Below are 14,859 nucleotides of genomic sequence, written 5' to 3'. Positions count from 1 at the left end.
TTTCCAAGATAACATGGAATGTACCTCAGAAAAGAGATCAGTTAAAATATCCTACATGGGGCTTCCCTGGTGGCGCAGTGGTTGGGAATCCACCTGCCAATGCAGGGGACACGGGTTTGAGCCCTGGTCTGGGAAGATCCTACATGCCGCGGAGCGGCTAAACCCCTGCACCACAGCTACTGAGCCTGCACTCTAGAGCCCGTGAGCCACAACTACTGAGCCCACATACCACAACTACTGAAGTCCACGCGCCTGGAGCCCGTGCTCCGCAACATGAGAAGCCGCCGCAATGAGAAGCCTGCGCACTGCGGCGGGGAGTGGCCTCCGCTTGCCGCAACTAGACTGTTCGCAGCAGCAAAGACCCAACGCAGCCAAAAATATAATTAATTAATTAATTAATTAATTAAAAATACATATATAGTTATTACTAAAACAAAATATCTTACATGTAATCACTTAGACTAGGAACTTCTATGTAACACAGCAAATTAGGCACTCTAAAGTTTGTTCCACTCTTGTAGCCATGCTGCACTTCGTTGTTTACAAAGCATTCTCGCATTCACTACCTCTGGGATCCTCACCAATCCTGAGGTAGATACCCAGAGGTCGTTATTACCCTAGGGGTGGATTATCTGGGAACCCATGAATCAAATATCCCCCTCTTACGCCTCATTTTGTTTTTGTGATTTTTTTAATCACTTTTCTTCAAGAGGGGCCCCCAAACAGTATAAGCCTGAGCCCTGCAAAACCTGAATCTGATCTTGATAACCCCCAGGCAGCAACTGAGGCTAAGTGAAATTAAGTGACTTCACCAAGATATAATGGCCATTAAATTATGTGTATACAACATGACCAATTAATTATTCTGAAGTCAGTATTTTTTCATGTGCTGTCACGGCAAAACTTCCCGAACTCTCAACATATTTCCACCTAGTTGATAACTGAATTAAGATGACTTGGTGGTAGAATATTCTGAAATATATTCACTGGTGTTTTCCCACACCAACACGTCCTTGCACCACACAAGCCCAAACAGCTAGAACATTCCACACACACTGCCTTCAGGTTAGGACTGTCACTGCAGAGATGTAGAAGAGAGAAACATGAGAGTGTTCCCCTCTTGAATTTCAGCTTTTGAAGCCCATGACGGAAATGATGACTGTAAGGGGACAGCCTGGCAGGAGTTCCCTGTACCACCACAGCATGGGAACAGTACACATTACTGCTAGAACAGTACAGATTACACAGGGGCAACATTAGACCCTGTGATAACCACAAATGGTGGGGGAGTGAGAGAGAGAGAGCAGGGAGATGTCCCCTTATTCCTGAGAGAAGGTATGAGCTGCTGGGCCCAAAAGCATTATGTGGTTGCGAAGAGGGAGCAATGCTGGATAAAGTGGCATGGACCATATGGTGGGAGGCAGATGGGGACACAACTGTCTCAGAGGATGCTCCATGGAGGTGATAGTGCACAAGAACCATAGCAGCAGTTGGCATGACCCATGCCATAAAGTTTTGTAAAGCCCCTATAACCGAGAAGGCAGTTGAGGGAAAAGAATGGGAAGAAGGATCCTGGTGTGAGCTAACACCGAAAAGTAACTGACGACATTACACTTTGCATCATCTAGTAGATTTAAAGTCAGGACTTAAGAAAGAAGCCAAATCCACTTACAGAAATAGTGAACCAACTTGTGAAACTGAGTTGTGTGGGCTATGAAATTTGTATCCATTCTATGATTATTTTTCAACCAAACATTACTCATACTGGCAGGAGAAGGCATGATTTAGTAGAAAAGACTGCTACTTCGGATCAGAACCTGTATCTTCAAGTCCCAGCTCTAGCAATTACTAGCTTTGTGATGTGGAGCAGGTAACTTAACCTTTCCGAAACTCAGTTTTCTCATCCATGAGATAGGATCCCTATCCTGTCTTCCTCTCAGTGCCATTATGAAAATGAAATGAAATCAAACAAGAGAAAGAGTTTTGCAAAACGCAAAGCTCTCTACAAACATTAGGTGTTAAAATCAATCACACATTTACTTCCATTCACCTTGTACTCTCTCTTTTCATATTTTTGGATATTAACGTCAGCGTCTGAAGACGTCTGCTTTGTAAATATGTTGTGTTCTTTTTCATAGACTATACCCAGAGACGTGGGAGTGAAATAGGGCAGGTCCTCATTCTAGCCCCAGTCTCAGAGAGCAGCTGGATGTTGGACACTGGATGTTGGCCAGAGGCCGGGTTGCGAGGTTTCCAGTGTATTCATCACTTACGGCTGCTGTAACAAACTATCACAAACTCTGCGGTTTAAAGTGACACAAATTTGGGTTTCCCTGGTGGCGTGTCCCCCAAGGTAGGGGACACGGGTTCAAGCCCTGGACCAGGAAGATCCCACATGCTGCGGAGCAACTAAGCCTGTGCGCCACAACTACTGAGCCTGCACTCTAGAGCCCACGCTCCGCAACAAGAGAAGCCACCGCAATGAGAAGCCTGCGCACCACAACGAAGAGTAGCCCCCGCTCTCAGCAACTAGTGAAAGCCCGCGTGCAGCAGGGAAGGCCCAATGCGGTCAAAAATTTAATTACTTAATTAATTAATTAACTAATTAAAACAAAACAGTGATACAAATTTATTATCTTACGGTCCCGGAGGTCTGAAGTCCAAAATGGGTCTCAGTAGGCTTGAATCAAGTTGTCTTCAGGGCTGTGGTCCTTCCAGAGGCTCTAGGGGAGAATCAACTTCCTGGCCTTTTCCAGCTTCTAGAGGCGCCCACATTCCTTGGCTCATGACCCCTTCGTCCATCTTCAAAGCCAGCAGAAGAGCAGCTTCACACTCTCTGCTTTTGACCCTCCTGCCTCCTTCCTACAAGGACCCTTGTGACCACACTGGGCCCACCCTGATACACCAGAATAACCTGCCCATCTCAAAGTTTGTGACCTTAATCACATCAGCAAAGTCCCTCTTGCCGTGCATGTTAGTTTTTGGGGGGCTGCCACAAACTGGGTGGCTTAAAACAACAGACATTTCTTCTCTCACAGTGCTGGAGGCCAGAAGACTGAAATCAAGGTGTCAGCAGGACACAATCCTTCCGAAGGCTCTAGAGGAGGATCCTTCCTTGCCTCTTCCAGTTTCTGGCAGTCACAGGTGTTCCTGGGCTTGCAGCCGCAGCACTTTGATCTCTTCGGTCTCAATGCCTCCATTGTCACGTGGCATTCTCCTCTATGTCCCTGTGTCCAGATTTCCCCCTTTTTGTAAGGATGCCAGTCATATTGGGTTAAGGGGACACCTTGCTCCAATATGATCTCATCCTAACTTAACTAACTACATCTGCAATGACCCCATTCCCAACTGAGGCCACATTCTGAGGTATCTGGGATTAGGGCATCCACATATCTTCTGGGGGGCACAATTTACCCCCTAACACCATGTAAGGTAACATATTCACAGATTCTGGACATCTTTGCGGGGGTGGGACATTCTACCTACTGCATCCCGGTTCTCCAGACAGCTTCTCTCACCCACAATGTGGAGACCTCCAGGCCTTGCAGGAAAGGCAAGGGCTAGCTGCCCAGGACCAGTGTGGTGACACGAAAGGGTCTGGCCTTTGCCTTCAGCAAGGTCTGGATTCAAATTGGTCTCCGCTCCTTGTAGTGGTGCATACTTAGAGTAAAACACTTTTGCCTCTCTGAGGCTCAGTTACATCATCTGAAAACTGTTCTAACGATCTCCATCTCCCAAAGGTAGTTGTCGTCATTCCATGAGGCAAGTCTGTGAAGCACCTGGCACATCAAAAGCACATATGAAATGGGAGCTGTTTTCATGTGTCCCCACACCCCAGTTTTTGAGAAAAAAAGTAAAGCTTTGTTCCACATAATTGCTCCCACTGCTACTTCAATTCCACATTGAAACAGTACATTTGTCTGTGTGCCCAGCTGGCCCTGCCAAGGCAGAGTAAGAGTTAAATTAAGAGGCCACATGCCGGATGGGGGCAAGGACCCCCCCAGGGGCCCACTGCCTCTCACCTCAGGTTCTCCCTTTGCTCCATCCACCTTCCCTGGACTTGGAACTGCTGCGAAGACCTGTAACCCCTGGGGAGACCCTGAAGCCAAGAGCTAGGGGAGTTCTGAACATGCCAAACTCCCTAGATCTAAAATTTTAAAAAAAGAAAATCTAAACTGTCAACGACCTCCCTCCATCCCCTTCAAGTCATCTCCTTGTGTCTCTTAAGCAAGCACAGCCTCACTTGAAGCCAGTTTTTGCACTGAACCGCATTTTTCAGGAAGGAAAGCTGAAAGAAAGAAGAGGTGCCACGAGCTCAAGATCCTAACTAACTTTGCCACTTTTTGACCATAAGTACAGAAGACTGGATGGATTTGAGTTTCTTGTAGACTAACGCAGCTTGTCAAGGAAGAAAGAAAGATGCTTACTCTGCTGCGTGGTAGTTTGGCTTTTGAGTGAAATAATCAGAGAGGAAGATGCAGGCGAGGGATGAAGGATAGGGATGGACACTCCATGGGCTTTGGTTCTGCATGTTGTTTGTCTTTCATCCGAGGCCCTTGAAAGCAGCCCCCAACCCCATTTTGGGCACAAGTTACCAACCCAGGACGCCATGCGAAAACTGATACTTGCCAGGAGAGAGCTAGCAGGCCTCTGACAGACTGCTCCAAATCCCTGCCTGAAAACTTCTTCCCTGAAATGTGACTTTTTGTTAACAGACCAACTTTAGCAGGGAGGTTGCATTTGTTTGCTAGAGCTGCCATCAAAAAAGCTACCACAAAACGGACAGCTTAAACAAGAGAAATTTATTGTCTCACAGGTCTGGAGGCTAGAAGTCCGAGAGCAAGGTGTCAGCAGGGCACTTTCTCTTGGCTTCTAGTGTTGCGGGCAGTCCTTGTGTTCACTCCAACCTCTGCCTCCGTCTTCACATGGCTTTCTCCATCTGTGGGTTTCTGTCTTCACATAGCCATCTTCTTATAAGGACATCAGTCGTGGATTAGGGCCCACCCTACACCACTATGACCTCATCTTAACTACGTATATCTGTAGCAACCTTATTTCCAAATAAAGTCACATACTGAGATACTAAGGGTTAGGACTTCAACATCTTTTGGGGAAGACTCAATTCAACGCAGAACAGAGGTGAATTAGGCCACATTTGGTACACAAAAATCCAAACTGCAGCCTGCTGAAAAGGCGTTAATGTGCCACACCAGTGGTTCTCAACCAGGGGTGATTCTCATCCCTGGGAGACACTTGGCAGTGTCTGGAGACAGTTCTGTTGTCCCATTTGGTGGAGCAAGAGGGAAGGTGCTACCGGCATTTAGTGGGGAAGGGCCAGGGATGCTGCTAAATATCCTATAGTACACAGGACAGCCCCACACAGCAGAGAAGTATCTCACCCATGGTATCCAAGTTGAGACCCCCACACTCTCCCCATCAGAATAGTGTCCCTCTCTACCCAACCTGCTCTCCAAGAGCGCTCTCTCTCTCTTTCTCTCTCTCTCTCTCTCAGGAGCCATTGCTGGCCCTTTGACTTCAAGTCCTGTTTATTCCCCTCCCCTCCAGACTTGCCAATTTGAGGCAGGGTCTTCAAATTGATGATTTCAAAGGTTTTTCCCTCTGCCATGCTGCTTGGCTCCTGCCTGCCTGCCGAGCCAACAGATGAAGTTGTGAGGGTTGCTGGCCTCCCTGCATCTAATCCTGAGCCTCAGCAGCAGCAGGGAAGATGGCAAATGTTCAATAGCAGTTGTTGGCAAAGAAGCACAGCAGTGGCCAGACCCAATAATGCCACTGCATGTGCAAAAGCCGCTTGAGCAAATTTCTCCTACGTGGTCAGATTTGCAACCAGGACAAAGGCCTCTGCTGTGTGTGGGTTCTGGGGACAGGGAAACACAGAGCTCCTTTTTAGTTCTTTGCTGGTTAATTAGTTTGGATGACTGGCTGAGATCTCTTTAAATTTCACTTCTGTTATTAATATTGGTAGATTAATCTGATCTGTGGAATGCAATGGGGGGTGAATTTATGTGGCAGTAAAATATAACGCAGAAAATTTCCACATGAGTGTGGTATTATCTAAAGTAAAATGGCTTCTCCATTGATTGGGCTCTGGTCAGCAAACCATAATAAACTACTTGCCAGTTTGCTAGGTTACATTAACTAATTAATGATTGGGTAATACTTGCAAACTATGAAGTGCTGATTAATATTAGATAATCTTATGATTAGGCACAAATGTGATTTTTGTTACCTCCTTATAGAGTCTTTGGGTTTCTGTTCTTGTCTTTTACCATTATCATGTTTGTTAATCAAATAACTATGTGCCAGAATTCAGCAATTTGTCCTTTCAAATTCTAGCCAGTAACATCAAATAGTGACACTGCCTTGTATTTAATTAGGGAGGAAAATGTCTTCTCAAAATTTAGCACTTGGGCCCTAGCTACCTACTGTTTTGAACTGGTGTGGATTTGGGATTGCGGAGCTGGCAGAGGTTCCTATTGCCCTTCTATTTTCGGATCAGCTGTACAGTTGTGAGCGAGCATTCGCCCTTGCTCAAATAGCAAGTGGCCTTAGAAAGGTAGTTAGACAGGGCTATCGGACAGTGCTTGTTTCTGTTTCCAGGGTGAAATATCCTTCTCCAGCACCCTCTTCTAGTTCCCTTTGCCAATAGCTCCCTCATGTGATTTGTACTATAATTGTCAAGAAACTAACAATGAAAAATATCTACCTCTTCAAGCTTTAGAAATGCCATGCCTCCATTTTAAACTGCTCACCTCATAAGATCTGAGTGGATCCTCATCTCCATCAGAGAGCATGAAATATGACTGAATAGGGATTTGTTTAGGAAGTATCTGTACCTTTTTTTTTTTTTTTTGATATACTTTGCTTTGGTTTGAACAAGCATGTCCCCTGTTTCTTGGGAGTCTGGCACTTGAGGAAGTAACTCTGAGCTGGGCTAAAGAGAAAGAGAATTCCATTTTCTTCAGCTTTTATCTGAGTGTGAACTAGGAGTCAACACTGGGGCTGGTGTCCTGAATCCTTTCAATTTATCTTTTTAGTTATATAACTTAATATTTTTCATTATCTTTATGAAATATTTATATCATACAGAAAGTAACATCACCCATGTACTCACCACCCAGATTTAACAGAAGGTAACATTTTGCCATATATGCTTCTGAACTATCTCCGTTTGTTAAGAAATAAGATGTTATAGCTCAAGCTCCAAACCCCTCCCATATCTACCTTCCTTTTCCCTCCTCAGAGTAACCACTCCCCCAAAGTTAGTGTGTATATTTCCCATGAATGTTCTTATCCTGGTCTCTATATGTATGTATTTATAGGTAATACATAATATTGTTCTGAGTGATTTTTAATTTGCATGGCTAGCATCAAACTGACCACTTCTAGGTTTCTATCCTAGGAAAACTTTCCTGCATGTGCACAAGGAGACATGTACATTACAATATATTCATTGTAGTACTGTTTGCAATAGCAAAAAAGAAAGTGAATACAACCTAATCATCCATCAGTATGGGAAGGGATAAATAAAACTGTGCTTTATTCATACACTGGAATATTATACTGCAGTTAAAATAAATGGACTAGATCTATATGTATCAACACAAATAAATCTCAAAAACAGTGTTGAGTGAATAGAGCGAGCTGCAAAAAGATAATCGTACAGGATGATACCATCTACTTATCCATTTAACTCATATGTAACTCTAATTTTTCTGATGTCTGTTTCATCACATTTAAAACACAGATAACAAAATAGTATTTCACAGTTATTTCATTTAAATATCTTTTCCAGGGGCTTCCCTGGTGGTGCAGTGGTTAAGAATCCGCCTGCCAACACAGGGGACACAGGTTTGAGCCCTGGTCCAGGAAGATCCCACATGCCGTGGAGCAACTAAGCCCATGCGCCACAACTACTGAGCCTGCGCTCTAGAGCCCACAAGCCACAACTACTGAGCCCGCGAGCCACAACTACTGAGCCCGTGCACCACAACTACTGAAGCCCGCACACCTAGAGCCTGTGCTTCGCAACAAGAGAAGCCACCCCAATGAGAAGCCCGTGCACCACAACGAAGAGTAGCCCCTGCTCGCCGCAACTAGAGAAAGCCCACGCGCAGCAACGAAGACCCAACACAGCCAAAAAGAAATAAATAAATAAATAAATAAATAAATAAATAAATAAATAAATAAACCTATTACCAAAAAAAGAAAAAAAGAAAAGTAAATAAATAAATATCTTTTCCAGTTTGCAGAACACTTCCATATATACAGTCTCATTAATAAAGGCAAAAGGGAACGTAAAGTTATTAATGTCAAAAAGTGCTTCTTCAGCTTTTGGAATCCTGGGAATTTTTAGTAAGACTTGGTTGGCTTGAGCAAGCTACTTGGGTGGGTTGCATTCTTATCCATAGGACCATCCTGCCTAATATGTGAAACCCATTAATTAACATAAGCCTCTGACCTTGGTCAAGCCTCCTAATCAGCCACCCCTTGAAGCAAATAAGAAGAGTAGGAAGTCAGTCCCAGGAAGGGCTTCTCATGGTGCTGTCTCTGCAGCTCTCTCACTCTATAAAATAACCTGAATGTTTCTACAAGACTCCTCAGAGGAAAAGCACAACATGAGTTGCTTGTTTAAACTTCCAAAATTCCTCTAGAATATAAAGCGATTCAGCTTTCATCACATAGTAGGCCCTTAGGAAGACAGTCCTAATATACAGTTCTTCCCAACTCTCTTTTCTCATCATGGAGAAGCCAAATAACTTGAAGGCAGGAATTATAACTCTATCTTTGCATCCTGCATGGCACGGTTTTTGTACTTGAAAGCTGCTCAACAAATGTGGAAGGCAGTACAGAGCAGGAGAATTCATTCAATCTGAAGTCACACTAAACAGGCCTGCTTCAAGTCACAGATTTACCACTTATTCGGTCATGGATCTGCCAACTGACCTTGGGTTCGGGTTACTTGATTATTTGTCAGATTCAGCAAATAATAATCCAGGATACCCAGTTAAGTTTGGGGGACATACTTATATAAAAATTTATTCATTGTTTATCTGAAATTAACATTTAGCTGGGCATTCTGTATTTTATCTGGTGATCTTACTTTGAGCAAATTACTTGTCTGTGTTTCAGGCAGTTTTCCCTGGAGAAACGGCCCACAGGGAAGCAGCATTCCCTATTCAGAGTCATACCATGGATGAGGCCAGAGCCCTGGCTTCTCCAGGGGATGGGTTCAGAGCTACTTGACACTTAGTGCCCTAAAATCTACTTAGGACAGCCTTTCCCAGTGAAGAAGAGTCCCTCCCAAAGTACTAATGGTGTCTTATTTGAGAAACACTGTACCAGATGTCTGTGGGATAAGGGTAGCTGTGCTTATTTTAGTGTTGAGTTGAGTATTTTATACTGGATGGAAATTGTTCTCTTCCCCTTCACTTTGACCATGTATGGTCCTGTGCCACACACGAGACTGGAATGGTGAAATTATGAGATAACAAGTTAAAGAATGAGTAGAAATCACTCCAATTCTGTTGACATCACTCCAATGACAGGCAACAAATTCCCATCAGTCAGAACTCAAGGTTTTCTGAGAGAAACTACCTTTTTAACTAGGAATTTGTTTAGATAAAACAGTGGACAAATGCAGGTTATTTCTCTTCCTTCTTCTTCTTATTTTTTTCCAATTTATTTCCCTATCTAGACCCCGAGCATTATAGGAATACACAGAATGTACTATAGTCTCACCCCACAATAAGGGAAGATAAGGAGTATCTTGTGTTATGTCTGCACTGAAGCAGTTGATTATTCAATAACCAGAATAATAACCAGACAGACTTTTGGTCTTGCATCCTTGTCTGGGCACCTCAGCTTATACCAAAAATGTCCCTTCCCCTCCTAAACGTGCTATTACTCTCAATATTGCCGTTCCTGAGTCTGGTCATACATTTGGCCAAAATAGAGGGACTAAAGGGATAATAAGAGTAAAATAGAAAAGAGGTCTCAGTTCCACAAGTAATTTTCTGAGGTTCTCTTCAATGTCATGTAAGGTAGTGGAAGCTTTAGCATCAGATAAATGGTTTGAATTTTGGCTCTACCACTTACTAGCTCTGTCACCTTGGAAAATTATTTAGCCTTTTTGTGCCTGTTTCCTCATCTGTAAAACAGGGTAGTAACACAGACCTCAAAGTGTTATCATAAGTATTAGAAAAATAAATATATGTAAAGCACTTAGCACAATGTTAGGCAGAGAACAAGTGCTCAGTAAACAGCTACTATTACTGTGATGCTTTCAGAAAAGCATCACCTCTGACTCCAAGCAAACAAGCAAACACAAGCACAGGCAGACTGGAGTTGGCCATGAATAATCCATGTCTAGACAACCAGGAGAATGGCCAGCCTATCTCCTAGCTCAGGAAAGCCTCCTAGGAAGCGTCCTCGCGTGCGCGCGCGTGTGCACGCACACGCACACACACTCGTGCACCAAGCAAAATGACGGGATAGCAGTTCACATAACTCAGAATCAGTCACACACATACTTAAAGAAAAGATTTTTCATACGCAAATTATTATTTGTGAAACATGTGATTCACAAATTCTTCATTAAAGGCATTCGACTCATGCTAGCGCCAATAACAAATGCCATTTGGGGAACAGAGCCAGCTACAGAATGTCTTCTATAAAAGGGAAAAATTAATTTCCATTTTAGCCTGTCAGGAAAGAGTATCTCACTCAGCGTTACAAGCAGATGGCAATATCTCCATGTTTTGTGAATCTCAGGGCTTTCCCTAGCCAGTTAAATCCAGCTGCTTAGCATTTTTGGTTCGTGATTTTACTTGACAGCATCCTTTGACGCTCAATATCCATTCCTATCCTCTTCCATGTACCTGCCTGTATACCACAGGGATGGAAAAACTATAAACTCTATTTCCCTGGCTCTCTTGCAGCTAGGATCCTGGATGTGAATTCCATTTTACCAATGAGATGCTCTTGCACAAGATTTGGAAGGCCGGAGGGAGGCAAAGTCCATCTTCCTGCTGCTATTGTCACTGTTGGTCAAGTGTCACTGGTCAGCCCTGAGCTCTGTGTGGAGGTAATGGAGGCAGCAGCAGTGGTAACAGGGGCTGGAGCAGCAGCTTCCTAGCCTCTGGAGATCACAGAGCTGCCTCCTGATCTCCGATCTTCTAATCCTTCCAAGGATTTTATAACTGAACCCTGACACAATTCCCTTAGTGCTTTAAAAACCTTTCCATCAAAATACTTTAACAGGGGCTTCCCTGGTGGCACAGTGGTTAAGAATCCACCTGCCAATGCAGGGCACACGGGTTCCAGCCCTGGTCCGGGAAGATCCCACATGCCGCGGAGCAACTAAGCCCACGCGCCACAACTGCCGAGCCTGTGCTCTAGGGCCCGCAAGCCACAACTACAGAGCCCACGTGCCACAACTACAGAGCCCACGAGCCACAACTACTGAGCCCACGTGCCACAACTACTGAGCCCGCGTGCCACAACTACTGAGCCCACGTGCCACAACTACTGAGCCCACGTGCCACAACTACTGAGCCCACGTGCCTAGAGCCCACGCTCCGCAACAAGAGAAGCCACCGCAAGGAGAAGCCCGCACACCACAACAAAGAGTAGTCCCCGCTCGCCGCAACTAAAGAAAGCCCGCGTGCAGCAACGAATACCCAACACAGCCAAAAATAAATAAATAAATAAATAAATAAAAACTTTAACAGTAGTGAGGCATGAACTCTACCTCCTCGTGGTCTGGGAAATAGCCCCAAATGAGCCCTTGCATGTATTAAATGTCTAAGGCTCATATTTTATTTCAGAAATTAATGCAAAATTCGAATTATGCTTCATAATTCATCTGTTTTAATAGGAAAAACGTTACTTATCTTCGAATAAAACATATGCTAGAGGAAAATGTGCTGTGTTTATTGTGTACCATAGATCAGTGGTTCTCAAACCAGGATTTGCACCAGAATATGCACAGAGCACCAGTAATTACAGGTTCTCAAGCCCAATGCCAGATCTTCAGAATGAGAATCTGAAGATGCATGGTAGACCATGGAACCTGAACTTCTAAAAGCCTCCCCCCAGTTGATTCTGATATGCAGCCAGATTTGAAAATGATTTGTTTGGATCATCAGGAAAATATGTATCTGAACTATATTCCCTCAGTTTCCCCAAAGAGACTTTTTCAGTGATTTGAGTTATGATCTGGCATTTTGGCTGCATTTTTAAGAGGACATGTGAAGAAAATATTCAGTCAGAAGTTTCTGTCTCTTTGGTAAACATATAATAAAAAACATTGTCCAATATGTCACTCAGTGTTGCTTATATAAGACACCATACAATAAATTTCTTTTAATACTCTTCCTTCAGTATAAACACAGACAATAGAGCCAACCTAGTTACCTTTTTTTGCTTGGGAACCAGAAACCTCAGAGCTAAACTCTGTGCTTTGTTTAGTAGAAATGCCATTCCATATTCCTGTTACAGTTACCTCATTCCTTCTAAATGGTTATCTCATTTCTTCTAAACAATTTGCCTTTTTTAGTTTATACATTTATTTTTATTGTTCCACTTCAGGTCTTTTAATATTGTAAACAGCTTCAAGTGTAGAAAGGATATAATTTATAGGTTAACTAATTGGTTTTCTTTGGCTTTGGTCTGTTCAAGATGAGTGACAATTGATTATACTGAGCAACAATTATATTCAGCATTATGAACGTCTCAGAGGATTGTGCCAACATACGCTCCCTCCACATCATTATTTATTTAGATTACTTTCTCATAAAAAATCCAGGCAGTAGAAAAATATATAAAGTAGAAAATATAAGTCCCCCTGCACTGCAATACTACTCTCTCCCTCACAACATAAACCACTTTAAGCAAATTAGTGAATGATCTCCTAGATCTTATTTTCTGAACATATAAAAGCAAATATATATTTCAAACTGGGATCATACTTTACATATTGTTCTGCAACTTGCTCTGTTTCTCTTACAATTCAGTTTGGACACCTTCCCATGTCAATATCTATGAATCTATGTCATAATTTTGAACAGCTACATACAGTCCATCATATGGATGTGTCATGATTTATTTCACTTGTTCTTTACCTAAGACAAGCTCTTCTACCCAACAACATGGCACGACACAGTGTTTCCATTGGGAATACAAGAAGGGAGAAGTTAAAAGTTCCTTTCTAAAAACATGACCATTTTGCTATTTCGTCTCTCTCTTGCAGTCGCATTGCTAACTACTGATAGCTCATAGTCCCTCAATAAGGAATTCTCCAAAACTAACGAAGTTGAGAGAGTGAAAAATGGTAAGAACTCAGTAAATGATACTTTAAGCCAACTACACACTGCCAATGCATCTTAAATGAGCATTTTATTTTCCCTTGGTAGATTCTAACACATGACCCTTTTTAAAAAATCCATACCACCCAGATAGCCAGATCAAGGTGCTTAGCAGGGATTTTCTTTTATAATCAAGTCAATAATACAAGCTCTTAAGACACCTATCTACCAGGTTGTTTTCGATTGCACAGAAAACAAAGCCTGCTCTTTGGTTAGTGAATCAAAAAGGGAAGAGTGTTGTATGGCTTGGCTCTCACATTGCAAGCTGCTGACACTGCAATTTGTAGAAACCTAGTCCTTATCCAAACCAGGAACTCTTGGAGGAAAACAAGAGGCACAGGTGACACTCACAGGAGACTAGAAGCTTTCTGTAATCACAAGAATCTAAAAAAATGAACCTAAAAAATGAACTCCTTTGATATATGTTTATAGAGAAAGTTTTATATGGCTAGCATCTCCATTGACCAATAAACTACCTTTCTCTGGGGAGTAAAAAATAAGCAGAGGCAAATGACTGATTCTGTTTGGTAAGGAATTGCTTTATGTGACCCCAAATATTTTGCAAAATACTTTTTATCTTGGCGAGTGGGTTGGGGACTGATAACTGACTACTCTGAGACATGGTGAAAGTTGTGGATATGCTCATCAGAAAAATCCTCATTTACACAACATTTTAGATACATTTCAGAAGTTTTGTGGATCAAATTTAACAAAATGGTATTTATTTCAACAAAAGCAATCCATAGACTGATACAGCCAAATGGCATTTTGTCGTGTTCATACTTTTGTATAACTTTTCATATAAATGTATTCACAGAGCAAAAGCAATCCTTTGTTGGATCCTCACATCCTGCTTTTCAGATCAGAAAATAAGGTCACCTTATAAAAGGCTGCAAAGAAGCACATTCTAAGAGCGTTCCTCTACTGCCATCTTGTGGGTTTTTGTTGAGTAACAGGAAAAGGCTACAAGGGTTTTTCTCCCCCCTTCTAATTTTCAACACCCATATACTCCTCACCTATGTTCGCCAACCGTTACAATCTTGCTACACCCACTCCATCTGTCTACACACCCACACACCCATTTTTCCAAATCATAGAAAAGTAGGCTACTTTCATCATGACACTTCACCATGAAATATTTCAGTATGCGTTTCCCAAGAGTAAGATCTCCCTATTTAACTACAACACCAGCACACCTAAAAAAAAATCACCATAAATTCAATATCAAGCATCCAGTAGATACTAAAATTTCTTCTATTGTCCCCAAAATGTCCTTTATGGATTCCACTTTTCCAATCCAGGATCCACTCAAGATTCACTCAGAGCATTTGGCTGTTGTGTCTCCTTAGTCTCCTGCAATCCAGAACCATCCCCCTGACTCCCCCTGTTCTTCATGACATCAAATCCTTTGAAGAATCCAGGTCAATTGTCCTTCATCATGCTGCACATTGTAGAATTGTCTATTTCCTTGTAA

General features: G+C 42.7%; 1 protein-coding gene across 1 annotated transcript in view; it reads right to left on the bottom strand.

Moving 5' to 3' along the window:
• Positions 1–2,697: 2,697 nt before the first annotated feature.
• Positions 2,698–14,859, bottom strand: part of FMR1NB (FMR1 neighbor) — a gene marked incomplete at its 5' end in the record, with an annotated part of 61,520 nt that continues 49,358 nt past the window's right edge. The window contains 2 exon segments of the mRNA XM_068532708.1: positions 2,698–2,802; positions 4,023–4,099. Coding sequence (XP_068388809.1) covers positions 2,698–2,802; positions 4,023–4,099 — 182 coding nt within the window.

This window comes from Eschrichtius robustus, chromosome X (genome assembly GCF_028021215.1).
Source record: "Eschrichtius robustus isolate mEscRob2 chromosome X, mEscRob2.pri, whole genome shotgun sequence".
NCBI lineage: Eukaryota > Metazoa > Chordata > Mammalia > Artiodactyla > Eschrichtiidae > Eschrichtius > Eschrichtius robustus.
Note: the sequence above shows the minus strand (reverse complement) of the source record. Positions and strands in the feature narration are given on the sequence as shown.